At 28.8% G+C, this 19,415-nt stretch overlaps 1 protein-coding gene across 1 annotated transcript; it reads left to right on the top strand.

The window, feature by feature from the left end:
* The first annotated feature begins 9,745 nt into the window (after positions 1–9,745).
* Positions 9,746–18,628, top strand: LOC8272227 (beta-hexosaminidase 1). The gene is made up of 15 exons (XM_048375965.1): positions 9,746–10,217; positions 10,298–10,381; positions 11,000–11,035; positions 12,192–12,303; positions 12,405–12,475; positions 12,616–12,746; positions 13,079–13,095; positions 13,351–13,399; positions 13,889–13,989; positions 14,356–14,415; positions 15,143–15,176; positions 16,324–16,422; positions 17,298–17,357; positions 17,451–17,701; positions 18,171–18,628. The coding sequence occupies exons 1-15, from the start codon at positions 9,855–9,857 to the stop codon at positions 18,344–18,346; spliced, it is 1,644 nt and encodes a 547-aa protein (XP_048231922.1). The 5' UTR covers positions 9,746–9,854; the 3' UTR covers positions 18,347–18,628.
* Positions 18,629–19,415: the final 787 nt, after the last annotated feature.

Below are 19,415 nucleotides of genomic sequence, written 5' to 3'. Positions count from 1 at the left end.
CATTGAGATACTTTATTGCATTGCATTTAGTTGTTTCATTAGAACCTCAAAGTCTAAAATAAAATTAGATCGAGCTTGAGTCGAGTTCAATTTTGAGCTTTTTATACTATAATTCAATCGAGCTCAAACATATTAATATTTCAATTCGATTAAGCTCATTTTAGACCTAGATGCATTTTTTATCTTGAAAATAGATAGTAAATGTAGGTATTAAATAGTCCAAATGCATGAGGCTATGGACTTAAAAAATCCATTGATTCTATATATACTAGAAGAAAGAAAGAAAGAAATAGATGATGTTAAAGAGCAATAAGATTTCATATTCCCATGACCACACAAAGAAGTGATGTTAAAAGCATGATGAAAACTTAGAAAGGTGACAAAACACACATGAGGGCTGCTTTTAGTAGATGACACATATTATTATTATGCATAAATACTTATTCTGATGACAGAAAAAAGAAAGAAGAGATGTGGTATTGGAATGGTATATAAGCAACTTGGATTCCTGGGCCCATCATGGGCCTTATTTTATTAATTCTGGATAAACATCAATCAATTCTTTTTAATTAATTTGTACAAGAGTAGCAGTCAAACTTAGGCTGCCTTCCAAATTCTAAATTCTAATTCTGTAAAGCAATTTAAAACAAATCCCTTTCTAGTAGGGTCACTTTTGTTCCTTTTGGACAATGTATATAAATATAACTATTACATATCATAATAATGTACTACTACACAATTTTTTATTTTCTTTTTCTCTACTTAATTGAATTCTTGGATAGTATCTCATAAACAATGACATTCTATCCACACAAAGCATTGTACTCTGTTGTCCAATCTTTTTCATATTCATCAATTAATGTTCAATGTCCAAGCATAAGCTATCCAAACAAAAAAATAAACATAGCATATAGTTTGAATTAATTGATGCTGATAATCTTATTTTACCAAGGTAGTTACTTTGATGGTCTCTTTTGCATTCTTTTAAGAAATTTAAAAGGGTAATACCCACTTCTTTTTCTTTTTCTTTTTTCTTTCTTAACCATTAAAATGGTCATTGGACTTATTAAACAAGTAGAAAAGAGCTATAATTACTGTGATGAATGTGTAAGGACAGTAGATGGCATTCACAGAAGAGATCAATATATGGAATTTGTTTCATTTGATTGAAGAATGGGTAAAGAAAGATAGAGGGAAAGTGGGCTAGGGTTTACAAAGACAATAAGAAGAAGAAACAGAAAAGCATGATTTAATTTATTTACTAATTAATAATTTTAGCTTTTTCTTTTTAAAAAGAAAAGTAAAAGAGAAATTAGGTGTCTGTATACATTACTAGTTTATATTTTTCTTAAGTGTCTGCCCCACTAATGAATAAACTAATGGTATTAGTTCTTCAGATTTGATTGAATCTTTTTGCAAACATTTGAAATCTAAGTAAGAAACTTTAAATGTTAAGAATTCAATTATACTAATTCTATAGCTTATTTGTATCTTTTACTTGTTTAGTTTAGTTTACTTCAACTTAAAATTAGTCCTTAATAATAAACAATTTAGTGCATCGACTTTACCTCAGGGTATTGATAATTCTGAATTGAGAAGATCGACAAAAAAACTCCGAGAATCAAGTCGGTGAAAAAGTAAGTTAAGAAAAAAAAAACAATTTAGAGATCGCTTGGATTGAAGGATTTGAGATAAAATATTTTATAAACTTCATAAATTTAGCTTAAATTCATCGTTTGGTAAGTAAAGAAAGTAGTATAAATCTATAAATTTTAAAATAAATATCATCCTCTAAAATTTTTCATTTTTTAAAGTTTTAGTTTCCCACCTAGAAGGTGGAAAAGTCCAAAATCCATAATTTTAAATAAATAGATTATTATAAAACTTTTTATTTTAATATTTTCTCTAATAAATTTTTATCTTATTCCAAAATTATTCATAACTTTAAATAAAAATCTATTATTTTTATGGTTAATCCAAACAATAGAATTTTTAAATTCATATATTTTAAATTCATAGATTTTGAATAAATTCGTAAATTTTAAATTTTTTTAATTCAAACGATAGTTTAGAGGATTTTAAGGTCTTTTAATTTTTTTCTATCTTTATATCTTTTTTAGAGGGTAGAGTTTTAAAGAAGAAAAATGGTCAATTTAATATTTTTATTTTTTGATATAATCTAATAGGTATTTTTATTTTTTTATAATATTTTAATATTTTTTAAAATGTATCTTTATTTAATATATCCATGTATGTTGTGCGAATATATTTAAATACTATTAGAATATAAAATTCATATGTATATTAGGTTAAATGAAAAAATTAAGGTATTTAAATTTAAAAAACTAAATATTTATTATATTAAATAAAAAGTTAAAATATTAAATTCAGGAACAAAATTCTTACCTCATTTGTCCATCTATTTCCTTAAGTCTCATTGGTGCATTTATCTTCTTAACCCTCATAGGCTATATATTTTGTTGTATTAAAGTCTTATGGTTGATAAGCCTGGTGTTCTCTATTATTGCCATCTGTTCTGATTTTATTTTTTTGTTTGCTACTGAGTTAAGGAGGTGAGTGACTCACTGAATCTCCTGAATTGAATGTCTATCCAACAAATATTTTGAGTTATAGGTGGTCACATATATTATGGCAGGACGAGTTGGTCCTTATTCTAATGGTCGGGTCTGTATTAGAGACTGGACTTGTCTCTAAGGAAATCTGTCAATCTATTTTGGAATGACCTGTCATTAGGTGTTCTTTTAAATTCATTAATTATAATGATGATGTAACTTTGGACTTGTTTGAATAATTTCAGACAAGAGTCTCTCAGCCATGATGATTATTTGTATTCTTGAAATTCTAGGCTAATTAAAAAGGTGGGTTTCATAATACAGAATAAGTGGTATTTGGTCGATTATGGTCAGAGTTAATGTCCGGCTAAAATGCCAATTTGGCTCTTGTACTTGAAATTAGTAGGTAATTAGTTTATAACTTTGATTTTTTTTTTTAATTTATAATTCAATAAAAATTGTCAATTCAACCTAATTAAAAAATTTACTCAATATGAAAAGTCTAATTTAATCCTTAAATTTTATATTAAATATCGAATTATACAAAAATAGATTTTATTGAGTTAAAATAAAATTATATAATTTTAATGTAATTTATTTATATTTTTTAACAAAAATAATTAGATAATACTTTTAACTAAAATATTTACATTAAATAATATTATCAAATTCATCTAAATTACACTTTTATAATAAGAAATATATTATATTTTAGCAACATTTAATCTTAATTTCTAATAAAATTGTAAAACTTGTATCTAAGGAAGCATAATAATAATAATAATAATAATAATAATAATAATAATAATAATAATAATCTCAAAACTAGAAATTTTAATATTTGATGCATGCGAATAAAGTAAAGAATTATGTTTTTTAGTTAGATGAATTATAAGGGATAATTTAATGAGATCATATTTTAAATGTGGGTTTTTAGTGATATAAGATTTAAAAGAGTTTATAAACTATATTTGATTAGTTTATTAAATAGCATATTAGATAAGTGATTTATATAAGGGTAAATTATTTCTCTGTAAATGTCACCCAAGTTTTCTTCAATATGAATATATATATTTTAAATATTACAATTAGAGGCTATTAAAATATTTTCTTGAAGAATTTATTTGGAGAAAGCTAAATTCTAATTAGCAAGATGGTATTGGATTTAATTGAAAATAGTTACTAAATAGAGTTAATATAGTGTTAGAATTAAATTGAAATTTATATTTGAGATAAGGGCTAAAAGTATAATTGAATTAGTAATAGGGTTAAAATGGAAATTATCATGATTTGTTTTTTTTGTAAATAAGCGTGTTGGTGGGGTATTTTAGTAATTTTTCATTAAAGGCAAGAGCAAATAAGTAACGAAATATCTTTAGTAATTTTAATTTGAGGGACACAATGTTATTATGGAAAAAAAAAAAGGATGAAAAAGTTCAAAGGATCATTCATTTGTAAAGTATAGCAAACTAATTGCCATATGTATTTTGTGATCTAAAAAAAGTTACTAAATCTCATATACCAGCTGAAAATGCTACAGCTAGAATTGATGTCCCAATAAGACAACATGTTAATATTATAGCAAATGAGTCTATGACATGCCAGAGGCGTAGTAGGCCGCCTAGTTTCAAAGATAAAAATTCAAGAAAGAAAATTGAATAAAATAAACCAAATGACAATTCCAAAATTGATGTTCCTGAAGAGTCTATAACAAAAAATATAGAAGAACAAATAAACCCAGAAGAGATTCAAGTGCCTAAAGATAATGAAAATAATGAAATATCAGACAACTATGTTACTTCAGGTAAGAGATGGAACTGAAGTGAAACTATTGTTGACAATGTATTTACATATACAATGGCAATTGATATTGCAAAAGAAAGTGAGGACATTGAACATAAGTCCGTCATTGAATGCCGACAAAGAGATGATTGGTCTAAATAGAAAGATGCAATCTAGACAGAATTAAACTCATTAGAAGAACGCCAATTCTTTGGATCCATTATTTTAACACTTGATGATATTAAGCTAGTAGGCTTTAAATAGGTTTTTATGCGTAAACGCAATGAGAAAAATGAGATTGTGAGATACAAAGCACCACTTGTAACATAAGAATTCTCGTAAAAGACCTAGCATTAATGAAGAAATTTATTTCCCAGTAATGGATGCAATTACATTTAAATTTTTAATTAACTTGGCAAGTTTAGAACGATTTCATATGCATCTTATGGATGTCGTTACAGCTTATTTATATGAATAACTTGATAATAATATTTATATGAAAGTTTCTGAAGGACTAAAAATGTTTGATACATATAGCTCAAAACCATGAGAAAAGTATTTAATTAAGCTACAAAAGTCTTTATATTGATTGAAACAATCTGGACGAATGTGATATAGTCGCCTAAGTGAATATTTTTTGAAAGAATGATATACTAGCAATTCAATTTGCCAATATGTTTTCATTAACAAATAAATTATGCTTTTGCTATAATTACAGTTTATGTTGATAATTTAAATATTATTGGGACTCCTGAAGAGTTGATAGAAACAATAAATTATTTTAAAAAATGAATTTGAAATAAAAGATTTGGGATAAATAAAATTTTGTCTCGGCTTGCAGATTGAATATTTATTTGGAGAAATTTTTATTCATCAGTCAACTTATATTGAAAAGATATTGAAACGTTTGAATATGGATAAATCTCATCCAATGAGTTCTCCTATGATTGTTAGACACTTGAGTGTAAAAAATGACCATTTTCATCCTCGGAAAGATGGTGAAGAAATACTTGGTCCATAAGTACTATATCTTAGTACTATTAAAGCACTAATATATTTTGCTAATTGTACAAGACCTGATATAGCATTTTCTATGAATCTGCTAGCAAGATATAATTCCTTATAAACTCGAAGAGATTGGAATAGTTTGAAACAAGTTTTTTATTATTTACGTACTACATTATATTTTATCCATAAGACTCGAAGTTCAGAATTAATTGGATATGCAGATGCTAAATATTATCTGATCCACATAAACCTCGATCACAAACGGATTACTTGTTACATATGGTAGCATTACATATGGTGGCATTACTATATCTTGGCATTCTACTAAGCAAACTATAATTGCCATATCATTTAATCATGCTAAAATATTAGCAATGCGCGAGGCTAGTAGAGAATGCATATGGTTGAGATTTATGATCCAACATATCAAGAAAATATGTGATATTTCATTTGATAAAGGAAGCCCAACAATGTTATATGAAGATAATGTTGTTTATATTGCTCAACTCAAAGGAGGATATATTAAAAGAGATAAAACCAAACATATTTCACCAAAGTTCTTTTTCACACATGAACTTCAAAAATAAGGAGTTTTAGATGTTCATCAAATTTGATCCATTGATACTTTGACAACTTTGTTTAGAAAAGCACTCCCTACAACAACATTTAAAAAGTTAGTGAACAAAATTGACATGCGCAGACTAAGAGATCTTTATCAGAAATCATATTTTCATGAGGAGAAGATTTTGATAAACTGTACTCTTTTTTCCTTAGTTTAGGTTTTATCCCATTGAATTTTTTTAGCAAGGTTTTTAACGAGGCAAAGCTTCTACATGAATAATATACTTTTTTTCCCTTGCTAAGATTTTTTTCCCACAGGATTTTCTTAGTAAGATTTTAACGAGGCATATTCATTGTAAGAGACATTCAAGGGGAATTGTTATAATAATATTTGGATTATGTTGGATGTTTATCATTATGTCTATGGATAAATTTCTTTGTATAAATAGAACTCTATCTCTGTAATCCTTTTACACTTATAAATAGGTGTTACAATCAATGAAATGAAACACATAAACATATAAACACGTATTCATATACAAAAATATTACTCTCTCTTCTTTTTTTATTTACTTTGTTCTTAATATTTATTTTATAATGCTCTTTATTTATTTTTTTTTTTATTTTACAACACTGATGTTATTGTCAAATTATTAGTATACACAATTTATAATTTCTTAACCTTAACATAATTAGTAATTTAAAAAATTTGATTAGTTAATTTTTTAAGGGAAAGCAAAGATTGGTTTAAGTACTACGAGTAATTATTGATATAGTGCGCCTTCTCAAAAAGGCATCAAAACAAATAATTTTTATCAAGTATAACCACAAGTTATAAATTCATATTATGGCAGGTAACAAAATTAATTTGTAAATTTAAAGTTGATATATTTAATAAAAATATTAATTCATTTAAATTTTTTCAATTTTATTTATATAATTATTCAACTTAAATCAAACTTTAATAAAATAAATAAAATTTTAAATGAATCTACTTTATTAATTCAATGTGTTTTTATAAGATTAAAACACAATTTTTAATTTTATCATTTTCTTTTTATATCTTCTTCTTTCCGTGGATTTTTTTACATATTGAACATAAAAATTTCTTACAAATTAAATGAATTTTCTAATAAATTTTAAACGTAGCATGAATATCGATTAATTAAAATATAGAGATTTTTTGTTTAGATCTTCCAACTTCAAACATATAAATATATATACATAACAAATTGCTCGAATTAGTTAATCATACTTCTTGCTTCCTAGTTGAAAAATTAGAAATTGAATAAATACTATAAGCTAAAAAATAGTTGAAAAATTATTAAAGTTAAATAGATAAAATTTAGGAGTAAAACTAAAAATGTATTTTTCTTTCTTAGGCCATGGTAGAATGTGGAAATGGAAGGTAGTTTGCTTCATCTAATGAATTTGGTTTAGATCTAGGGCCCATCAACACTTTTACAAGTATTGTTTCTCGGGTTAAATATAATGTTTTATTTATTTATGAAAAAAATAATAAAAATACTAATATCTTTTATTTTTTATTAAAAATATGGTGTAAATTTCTTTATTATATGAAAATATCAAAAATACAGTTTTTTTATTTTAAAAAAATATGATATTGGTTGTTTTTGATTTTTTGATTGTTTTTTAATAAAATAATAAAAAACTAAAAATAACTACACCGTGTATTTAAGAAAAATAAGAAAATAATATTTTTTTGAAAAGAGTTTAAACAATAAACTGAAATTTTTTCATTAATTTTAAGATATTTCTATTTTTCATTTATTTATTGATGCTAAGTAATTTTTTAACAATTTTAATAATACATCATAAATGTATTGGAATTGACCATAATTATCTATCATAACAATTGAAAACGAAAGAGAAAAACAACTTTTTTGAATTAATTTGTGGATGCATTTTAAGTTTTGTGTATAATTTACTAATTAGGTGCTAATATTTATTTTGCTAAGACAAAGGTGCTAAAATTTATTAATTGAATTTTGGGCGAGAGATTTAGTAAAGTTACTTATCCAGAATTAAGTTTTGAAGCAATAATAAAGTGGAAAATAAATTATTACCTAAGGATAATAATTTAAATTAAAAAAGTAAGAATGAGTCAGGAAAAAAAGTGATCCGATTTAATATTTTTATTTAATTTTATATAATAATTATATATTAATAGATAATTTTTTATCTGATTTAAGTATATATATTTTTATTGTACTTATATTTAATACATGACATTCAAATTTATGTGTGATTTTATTATTTTATTAATTAATAAGTTACAAAAATGATTAAAAAGCAACTCTCATTTTAACTTTAATTAAATTTTTAATATTATATAGACAAATAAATTAATTTTTAATTAATAATTATTTTAATTTTTAGAAAAATATATTTTATATTATTATTTTTATGAAAAATAAATTGATTTTTAATTGTATAATAATTTTTAATTTTTAAAAATAGTAATATCAGTTATATTTATAGTATTAATTCATATAATACTAAAATTAATTAACAATATTTATATATTTAGACTAATAAATATTTTGAAATTAATAAAATTTTAAAATATTAAAAATTTTACAAAAGATATAAAATATTTAGTTTATTATTACTTTTTAAAATATTATAAATAATTAATAATTTTATTATAATTTATTTATAAACTCAATTTACAATACTATTTATAACTCAAATAATTATAACGACTATGCAACTGCATGAGATAAATAATTAGTTTTTTTAGTTTTAAATATCTTTCGATTATTATTTATTTATTTATATTAAGCAAAATCCCACCACACCAAAAAATTTGTAAAAGTCGAGAGTATTTTTGGGGTCCAGTGAAATTTTGCTTAATTTATAAGATTGACAATTCCAAATTTAGTTTTTAATACAATTAAAAATTATCCAAATATTTTTCAGTCTAGTAAAATTATTATACATTATAAACGAGATCGAATAATTAAAAATTAAGCAAAATCCCATTGGATTGAAAATATTTAGATAGTTTTCACCCAAAATCTAGGTATTAAAGATTAAATATATAATTCTTTTTAGAAGAGCTAAATGTATAAAGTTGAAAGTGAAATTAGGGTTACAAATCTAATCTAATTCAAGCCAAAAATTATGATTTCAACCTGTTATGAATTACTTTTGATTTTTAAATCTTACAAAAATGAAAATTTTAATTTGATTATTTAAACATAAAAAACTATAAAAAATCAAATTGGATCGGATATTAAAAATATTGAATTTTCTAATTGTTTTTATTATAGTATATAGAATTAACATAAAAATGTTACTTTTAATACATTATTGAAAAGTTTAAACTCATAATATAAAATAAATCCTAACTTTTATAACATATTTTATTTTATTTTATATTTATATATTTATATATATTTTTAGTTTATTATAATATTTTTATAAAATAAAAATAATTTTTAATCCAATAAATCAAAATTAGATATTTTTTATATATTATTCTAAATTTTTATGAGATAAATTTATTTATATATAATTATATATAATTCTAATTTTTTGAAAAATTAATATTATATTAAATTTATTAAGTGATGTAAACCAAACGAACTAGTTATCCAAACTAAAATTAAACATATATGATTTGAATAAATTTTATAATTACTCAGTTAAAATATAATTTATTTCATTTATAAAGTGACCAAATTAATTTAGTTAAAGTATTTTTTATTAACCCACTAAAGCGAACGGGGGCGCTCCCAAGTGAACCTTTGCATTTCTAATTGTCTTCTCGTTACACACCATTTTACGCAGCAAATAAGGAAGCATCCATCCAACGGTAAAAAACAGAATCATTTCATTGTTTTGTGCATATAATTCAGTCACTACCTACTCCAGCATCAGCTCCTCTCTCTCTCTCTCTCTACAATGTCTCCAAACTCACTAAAATCTCTAACGAAGTTCACAGTCTTAACAATCCTACTGCTACACATAAATCTCTCATTTCAACTCAATGATAATGATGATGATGAATCTCTCACTTACATCTGGCCACTTCCTTCACACTTTACTTCTGGGGATCACACCCTCTCCGTTGACCCTTCTCTTTCATTGATTTTCACTGGCCCTGGAAGCAATTCAACGATTGTTAAAGATGCTTTTGAGAGATATAAAAAGATTATCTTTAAGCATACTACTGCGACTTTTTCTGTTTTTGATATGTTTAGATTTAGAAGACCCGATTTTGATGTTTCTAAACTGAAAATTGTGGTTCTTTCTGATGGTGAAGAAGTGAGTTACTATAAATTCTTTTTCCTGTTTCTTTTTGAATTGGTTTTTTGGTTTTGAAGTGTTAATTTTGTCACTTGCAGCTTCGGCTTGGAGTTGACGAGAGTTATAATTTGTTTGTGGATAAGCATGATGGGCAGTCCATTACTGGGGAAGCAACAATTGAGGTAAAAAGTTTTGAACTTTTGAGCTCTTTATGTGAGTGGTATTTTTGTTGTTGATTTGGTTATTTTATTTGATTGATGCTACATTTTGTAATGGGGAGGCCAATTGAGGTAGAATTTTCAATTTGAGCTTTTACGTGGTTGTTCTAGCAAGACCCAATTGTAGTTTTATTGTTGTTGATTTGATCATTTAGCGATACTATATTTTGTAATTGAGGAGGACAAAATTGAGGTCAAAGTGTTTTTGAGATTTTATGTGGTTATTTTTCATGATTAGATTCATACCGACTGGTTGTGCTGCTGTTGATTTAATTGATGCTACATCTTGTTTCCATATGCACATATTTCAAATCTTCAAATTTCTTGTAGGATGCATTTAGTTGTTTCTTAAATACTAGGTTATGGGTTTCATTTTATTGTGATTATTGAAAAGGAATCTTTCCTAATGAACAAAGTCTAGCATGGGATTAATTTTTTTTTTTTTAAAGTCCAGTTGTTAATCTATGGATGTCAAGTGTAATCATACCTTTTATTCTAGTTGGTTATGCTATCTTTCATAAAATATTGTTATTGCCTTTTATTTGTTGCACGCAAGTAAAGTTCATCTTCCCTCTTTTGCAGGCAAATACTGTTTATGGTGCATTGCGAGGGTTGGAGGTATTTATGATTACCCTGAATTGGATAATTAAGCAGTAACATGCATAATTACTTACATGTATCTTTCTTACTTAGTTCTTTTTGAAAGTTGCTTTGTCCTTTCCAACAGATTAGAGATAGAGAGAATAGATATAAGGAAGGAGGAGATAAACATCAGCTATTTCATTTTTACTAAATTTTTTCTGTATTGGATGAAAAGTGTAAACTATTATGCATGGGTGGGCTGATAAGGGTTGAAGAATTCTCTAAATAAACCACAGATTGGAGGTCTGATATCTTGTTTCCTAGGGTGGTGTCAACCTGATTCCCTATAGCAATGAAAGGTTGGTTGGTTTTAAATGGGCACATTGCTACTAGTGAAGCCTGAATTAGATGACATGGGAACCACAAAATGGTTATTTGAGAAGTTAGCTTTGTTATTATTATAATTTTTTTACAAATTACCACAATTTTTGTGAATGTATTACAGATTGTGTGAAGACCTAGTGTAGTCGAAATCTAGTGAACAGCATAGACTTAATTATTGGTCTTGTTGGTCCTGATCAGAAGGGGGATGATAGTGTTTGATCATCAGATTAGGTGCTGTTGCATATAAAACTTGTCATGTATACAAATTTTCATTCTGTTTTCTTCATATTGCTTTTGATTTCTGTTGCATTTCTTCATTCCATCTGTGAAATTTACGAGATCAGCACAGGTACCTATGAATATTAATATCATGATCTGTTGTACTGTCTGGGCAATGAAAGGCCATGAAGAAGTTCCAGATATTGAGCTAGTGCACTGATGCCAAAACCTAACTATTCTTCATTAGTCCATTTCTATTAAGTACCATCTATGTTAGTTCTATAATTGATGACTCTATGAGCTTCTTAACTTGTGTTCTTGTAGTATAGAAACTAACTAAACGTCTTTCTTTTTGGGTATTACGTTTTGAGAACATGAAATCATTTTTTTTATATTGTTTTTTATAGGATTGATGACTCTATTTGCTTCCTGTGTGCTTGTTATTGCTTAGAGTTCAAAGGCTAATTCTGAAGTCTAGACATGCAGCTAACTGCTATATAATTGCTATAAAACATTCATGAGTGTGTTAGTGGCTTCAGCTACGTAAATAATCTTTCTTCAGTTAATCTTCTTTTATGTCATCTTCCAGACATTCAGCCAATTATGTACGTTTGATTATGAAACCAAATCTGTACAAATCTACAAGGCGCCATGGTACATTCAAGACAAACCAAGATTTACTTATCGAGGGCTTCTACTTGGTGAGCCTCATTTCTTTCAGTAAAAGAAAGTAAAGTTGTAAAATGTTTCCCCAGTATTTCTGGAATGTTATTTTATTTCTTTCCTAAACATAATTTTGCAGATACGTCAAGGCATTATTTACCAGTTGATGTCATTAAGCAGATAATTGAATCAATGGCATATGCTAAACTTGTAAGATATGTTACTCATTTGTTACATTTGTATTTTTCACCACTGGAATTAAGTCAAGCTTGCACTTATTTGTTACACTGTTCTTTTCATTATATTACTATTTGGCGTCCAATTCTGATATTGGAAATTACATTCAGTAGAATGTCCTTCATTGGCACATTATAGATGAGCAAGCATTTCCTTTAGAAGTACCAACATATCCAAAATTATGGCAAGGTTCATATACAAAATGGGAGCGGTACACAGTGGAGGATGCCTATGATATTGTAAAGTAAGATTCATACTGATTTTTCTTTTTATTAGCAAACATCAAATTGATTCTTAAGGGGAAAGAAAAAGGAAATAAAAATCTTAATGGTAATGAGCTTAGCAAACTAAAGAGAAAGATTTATGTGAACAATATGTTTCAAAATTTACTATAATGGAAAATAATTGACATTTGTTAACCTCCTCCTCCATCCTCAGTCAGTCCCTCTTGCCCCCTGTTCTATGCCAATTTTATGGCTTTATCTTGCTCATGTTCATTGCATTTCATGCTTTCTTACTCTTTATAGGCTAATATATACATTTTCTTTTTTTATGTTTCCATGTACCAATATGAAGCTTTGCCAAAATAAGAGGTGAGTCTCTTTTATGGTTCTTTGAAACTTCATCAGAACAACTTTTAGACAAACTTATTTTTCATTATTAGTTGATTATGGTTACTAGACATGTAAAAATTGCGGAATTTGATGTCAAATATAAATTCCAGTGATATCATTAATAGGTCAAGAAAAGCTTTTGAGCTGTAGAGTGATTTATTTGGAGTCAAAAAGTTCTAGTTGGAATTTATGTTTTTTGTATGCACTTTCTTAATTTTCTTAGATTTATGGCAGGCATTAATGTCATGGCGGAAGTAGATGTCCCTGGTCATGCAGAATCATGGTAAGGAATTACTTATATTCTATTTCTGTTATGATATTATGCACCTAGAAAATTGTAACTTCCAGGAGTATATTTTGACATTTTCTACCGAGTGAATTTTTTGATTAAGCTAGGATTTCGCACATATGTTTTTGGTTAAGCTAGGATTTTGCACATACATCTTAAACACAAAGCCATTAGGAGACACTGAAAATGAAGAAGATACTTCATTTTTAATTTCTTTTGGAAATTTTATCTTTTGTGCAAACTTGGTCTGTAGAACGGGGTTTGAAGTGCCTCCTCTTAACTCTTTTATTTCTCTAGGGATTACTGTTGCCTAGAAGTTAAGGGACGTAAGCAATTTATAGGAGTAAATGATAACTGAATTGAGGCATGAACTTTTAATATTTTAAATCATAAAGACTAATTGTATATAGTACATCCAATGGTGGTACAAACAATTTTGCATTACATGAAATTCTTTAAATTTGTGATTTTCTTTTTGTGCAGGGGCACTGGGTATCCTGACCTGTGGCCTTCCTCTTCCTGTAGAGAGCCACTTGATGTTTCAAAAAATTTTACTTTTGATGTGATATCTGGCATTCTGACAGGTTAATATCTGTTTAGTTCTTTTCTTTTTTCTAGTAATTGAGATTATTTTGATGCATATTTGCAAACCTCCTTTTGGTATCATTTTCAAAATTTTATTAATGCAGAACATGGGAAATGATACATATGCTGAAGATTCTGCATGTAGAATATTAGCTGAATTTTTCCTGAGTTGATAAGTATGTGGGAGTTGGCTATTATATTTCTGATAACCCAGGTTGTGGAGTTTGTGATCTTTGATGGAGTCCTAGGCCTTCATCTTGGTTGATTAACTGTACTTTATTTACTGAAGTTAGACTTACTCATCATTTTGTCATTTGAACCTCTTCTTCTCTTTCAATTTTTTGCTTCTAAATTTTCTTTTGCAGACATGAGAAAAATCTTCCCTTTTGAGCTCTTCCACCTAGGTGGCGATGAGGTTAATACAGGTCAGCTTTTGTTGCTTTTCTTGTGGAAAGCTGATTTTTTGCTATTGATTAATCAACTAAAACAGCAGCGTAGTTATAGAAAAAATAATCATGTGATGTGTTGAATGAGAAGGCAAATGTTCTGTTTGATAGATTCCACTGTAATTCATACTAGTGACACTACACTTAAAGCCAAAACACTCATCAGCAGTTATATGATTCAATGTTGAAGAATTTGGTCCTGTATTTAGAGCTAGAATACTTGGCTTTCTAAAACATGATCTGCTGGTGGATCAACAGCACAGAACTGCCTGGACTTCCATGGCTTTCTGTCTGATGTGCTTGTTCTTTCCCTAATACCAATGAGATTATCATACCATACCATATACCTCATTGATAATCTCAAGATGAACTTTTGACACCAGAAAGTTCATCTTGAGTTAAATCAATTTAATAATAGAAATAAAAGATATTTGTCCATTTTGGCTAAAAGTCTCATTTTCCTATCTTGGCATTAGGTAGTTGTAGTTGAGAAAGAAGAAACTCTTGACTTGAATAAAGAGAACTTGAGACAGCCATGCACAACGCCAAGGCTGCTAGAGTGTTTGGGTTCATGATCAACTTTTTGTTTGTACATAATTAAGAATCTCTTTCTTGCTGCTACTCTGTTTGTATATTGTGAACTCTAATTTTATGCTTGGATGGCTTTTTGGCATTTGGTGATACAAATTGGTTCACTACTTGACAGATTGCTGGAACTCTACTCCACATGTGAAGCAATGGTACGTACCTGAACTGATCTGGTATTGTCATTTTTCACTGGTTATTCAGTGACTTACAATCCTAAGGCAGTTGTTCTGGTGGGCATTTGCCTCGCCATAGTCCAGCTTTAACGATAACATGACATTGCAGAAAATGTCTCACATTATCCTTTTTGGACACATTGTCACTTGTGATACAGAAGTTATTATAATAAAATTCTATTTTGAAGATTAAGTAATAATCCTCAGACCATATAAATGGAACAGTGCATTTTCTTTCATCTTTTATGAGATCATTTCTTATGCCGTACATCATTGCCGAGAAATATTAGAGAATGCCCAAGACTCGCAGCTCTTGCATCTCTTTCTTGTCTTGAAACTTATGGATCTCATCTGTCCAATAATAGCATGGGTGCTGGACAGTTGATTTTTGATGTGGAATGTCATGTACAACGTGCTTTGAGTCTTTATCTCTCGTAATACATTTAAGCTTTTGCACTTTGCTGTTATGATCCTAGTTGGTAATGTATGATAATTGAATCTCACATTAAAATGAGGGATTAATAAAGTCTTAGGCTCTCTCACCTCAATGGCTAACTTTTGAAGTGTGGTTCTCTTAAGTTTTATAACAATTGGTATTAGAGCTGCCAACTAGTGTCTCCCACTAGCAAAAGAGCAGTATGATGGTGGTGTCAGTATCGAAATAGGGGCTAGGATGGTGACTCTGGCATTGTAGTTTTCCCCCCAGGGCTAGATTTAACTAGCGCAAATCAATCCAATGCGGATACTGGGACTAGATCATAGTGGGCTGTTATTATCCTAGATGGCAAGTTATGGGAGACTTGGATTGCACAATGAAAGTATGGGATTTCAATGAGGTATAACTCTCCCACCTCAATGACTAATTTTTGAGGTGTGGTTCTCCTAAGATTCAAAGCATTTGCTTTCTTATCCATCTATTGCATTTAGCATTAAATGGCCTTAAGGAATTATAGTTACTTCCATAGAAGATCACTTGAGGAATTGTAGTTACTTTTATAGAAGCATCAAGCATATCATGGCATTCTATGTTTACTTATTTTCTGATTGGATGTTTCGTTTCCACATTTAGAGTGGAGTTATATTGTTATTATATAATGTTAGTTAATATTCGTTGGTCTAAATGTAGGCTTCGGGATCACAACTTGACTACTAAGGATGCATATAAATATTTTGTACTCAGAGCTCAAGAAATAGCAATTTCAAAAGGCTGGACACCTGTCAATTGGTATGCCCAGATCTACATCAATAAATTGTTCTTTGCATCTTGAAAAGTTTTCTATTTGCATTCTCCTTGGTAAAGTTGTCTTATTAAATTTGGAATATGAAATTTCACTGTTGCTTATACATGAATAAATATATAATACTCATCCCCCATCAATTGGACTTTTGTTAATGAACAAATCATCTATTACAAATGGCTAAAAGACTTGTAATTGCCTGGTCAGTTGGACGCTGAAGCCCGGAAGCCAAGGGCTTGTTTAGTCTATCTTCAAAATAAATTTATTTCAGAACCAGCTTCACCCTTTCAAAATGGCCGAATAGCCGGCGAACTGGTTGGCTGGTCGTGGTTCCACGGGTTGATGTGCTCACTCTATTATCTCTAAAAATCATATGTCATGCTTTTTCGAGAAAATAACCCTTTAAATGCAAGAAAGGAGGAACTTCTATGCAACAAACAATCTAAAGATCATTTTCTAATGCAGGATTGCACTTGAAAAGACCTTTACATCTATCAAGATACTCTTTAGCTCTCTTTCCTTTATTCCATACAACCTACATTTCGCAATTATCTTCAAACTTCTCCTTTGTTAAGATATCATCAATTCTTTTTATCATTAATAAATTATATGCCTTAGAAATCTAAGGATTAATATTTAATTATATCTACATTGTTATCTAGTTTTTTCATTTCCCAAAATGTTAAATAGACATTTAGTTATCCCTGACCCTCCCTGTTATCCAGGTTGATGACCAGCTTGGTTCTGAAAACATTGCCAAATGCCAATATCTGCCACTAATAATGTTTTCATTATGATGCGTTCTTAAAATATTAAACCTATAGCTCAATGGACTTGTGACATTCAAAATTTTTCATCTCAGGGAGGAGACGTTCAATACGTTTGCATCAAGTCTTCATCCAAGGACTATAGTGCACAACTGGTGAGTTTGTACCAATAGTTCATGCATTACGATTGATCTAAAGGTGTTACTCTTTTAGTTTCTCAAGCATGAACTATTTTTGTGATGCCACAGGTTGGGTGGTGGAGTTTGTGCAAAGGCTGTTGCAAAAGGTTTCAGATGCATCTTCAGCAATCAAGGTTTTTGGTATCTTGATCATCTAGATGTCCCTTGGTATGAGGTTTACAATGCCGAGCCACTAGAAGGAATAGATAATGCTTCTGAGCAAGAACTTGTGCTCGGAGGAGAAGTTTGCATGTGGGGTGAGACAGCTGATACCTCAGATGTTCAACAAACAATATGGCCCCGAGCAGCAGCAGCTGCAGGTATGACTGTATTATCATTAAAGAATCTTTTCCGGTTGTAATCATTTTTACATCTGCCGAAAGTTAAAAAGAATAAAAGACTTTCTTTTAGGATGGAAGAGACAAGCATGTAGAAGAGAAAAATAAGACATCTCCAAAAAGAAACAAAAAGAACAAGTGAAACATTAAAAAAATAGGAATGCTGTACGATCAACTACTGCATCAATAAAGAAACTCATATATCTGAAAGCAAAAACACCATAAAAATGTCCATGACAATGAACATACATAACCAGGCCCACGAAAGTTCAAATCTGTGAGAGTAGTGCTTAGCAGCTGTCAGTCCGTTTATTTGCAGTTATGTTGTTATTTTCATTCATCAGTGATAAAAAGTCCTGTTGTAAAATATCAAATTACATTGGAGATGCATGTTCGTATATTTCTTTTTGTCTCTTAAGCATGGCATTTTTGCATTTTCATTTCCATGTAGAGCGCCTGTGGAGCAGGAGAGAGTCCATATCCTTAAGAAATATCAATGAAACAGCTTTACCCCGATTGCAATACTTTAGATGCCTATTAAACAGGCGCGGAGTTCCAGCTGCTCCTGTCACAAATTTCTACGCGCGTCGACCTCCAACTGGTCCCGGGTCATGCTATGAGCAATAATTCTTCGCATGCCAACTTCAGTAATTTCATGTACCTGAAGCTGTATCTCTGTATTTTGTACATAATAAATGCAAGCACTCAAAGGAAGTCCCATGTCTTTCCAGTTTCATCTGTGCCTCTAGAAAAACTTGATTGATGAGTCTGGTGAACTCCATCAATGGTTCTGGTTTGCAGGATGAGAGGAATCTCACTATCTGGTCCCCCCACTTTGACCATGTTATGTTCTTGTGCTATGTTGATGAATTTTATTAATGGAATGATTATCATAAAATTCCTGAGCAATTATATGGCCTTGTAACTCCATAATATGTGAATTACGCAATCTTATTCTGGACTGAGAAATTTTAGAAAGAAAATTCAACAATAATAAATTTTGAGTTTCTACAAGTTAGATTTAGCATTATCAACTTAATAACTAATCAAAAGTTCAGGAAGTCAGATATAATTAGAGTATCCCTGTATTAACTTCATATTTTGTGGAATTTTCTGTATGAAAGGAAAAAGAAACTTGACTTTTTTTCTCTATTTTTGTCTCAGGAACAGTATTAATACCATGTTAGATACGAGAATTATCAGCAAGCTACAAATAGGATTTATTCTGATTGTCAAAAGTACTAAAGGAAACTTGGAAAAACTTGGCTAAAAATGATGACAGCATAGACTGAATAGTGAATTGAATTCTGAAAGTAATCTCTGAAAGAACTCCTAAAAAAAATGTTACCAAAAGTGACTAAAGTCTATTATTCAATCTGTTGCTAATTCTTGGCTTGAATTCCACATATTGCCATTGAATTCTTGCTTAAAATTTTCTGACCAAGACTCAAAAGTGTTAAGCTTTTCCAATCTCTTAAGTAATGCCAAGTCTTTAGGTCTACTACTTGATATAGAAATCAAGTCCAACTGTGCTGTTGCTTGAGGATTCTAACTAAAAACCAAAGTTATGAATAGGATTATTACTATTTTTCTCATTTATTGCCTAAAGCTGATCTACACATCTCTAACTTTTGATTCTTTTTCTATGTGCAACTGTTGTATTACTTGCTGCAAAAGAGTAATGAACAGGACTTTC

This window comes from Ricinus communis, chromosome 6 (genome assembly GCF_019578655.1).
Source record: "Ricinus communis isolate WT05 ecotype wild-type chromosome 6, ASM1957865v1, whole genome shotgun sequence".
In the NCBI taxonomy this organism is placed as follows: Eukaryota; Viridiplantae; Streptophyta; class Magnoliopsida; order Malpighiales; family Euphorbiaceae; genus Ricinus; species Ricinus communis.
Note: the sequence above shows the minus strand (reverse complement) of the source record. Positions and strands in the feature narration are given on the sequence as shown.

Excerpts from the sequence above, each read along its gene's own strand:
- LOC8272227 (XM_048375965.1), top strand. The coding sequence starts at position 9,855 with ATGTCTCCAAACTCACTAAAATCTCTAACGAAGTTCACAGTCTTAACA. Across the intron at positions 12,304-12,404 it reads TTATCGAGGGCTTCTACTTG|ATACGTCAAGGCATTATTTA; the intron begins GTGAGCCTCATT and ends ATAATTTTGCAG. Across the intron at positions 15,177-16,323 it reads ACTCCACATGTGAAGCAATG|GCTTCGGGATCACAACTTGA; the intron begins GTACGTACCTGA and ends GTCTAAATGTAG.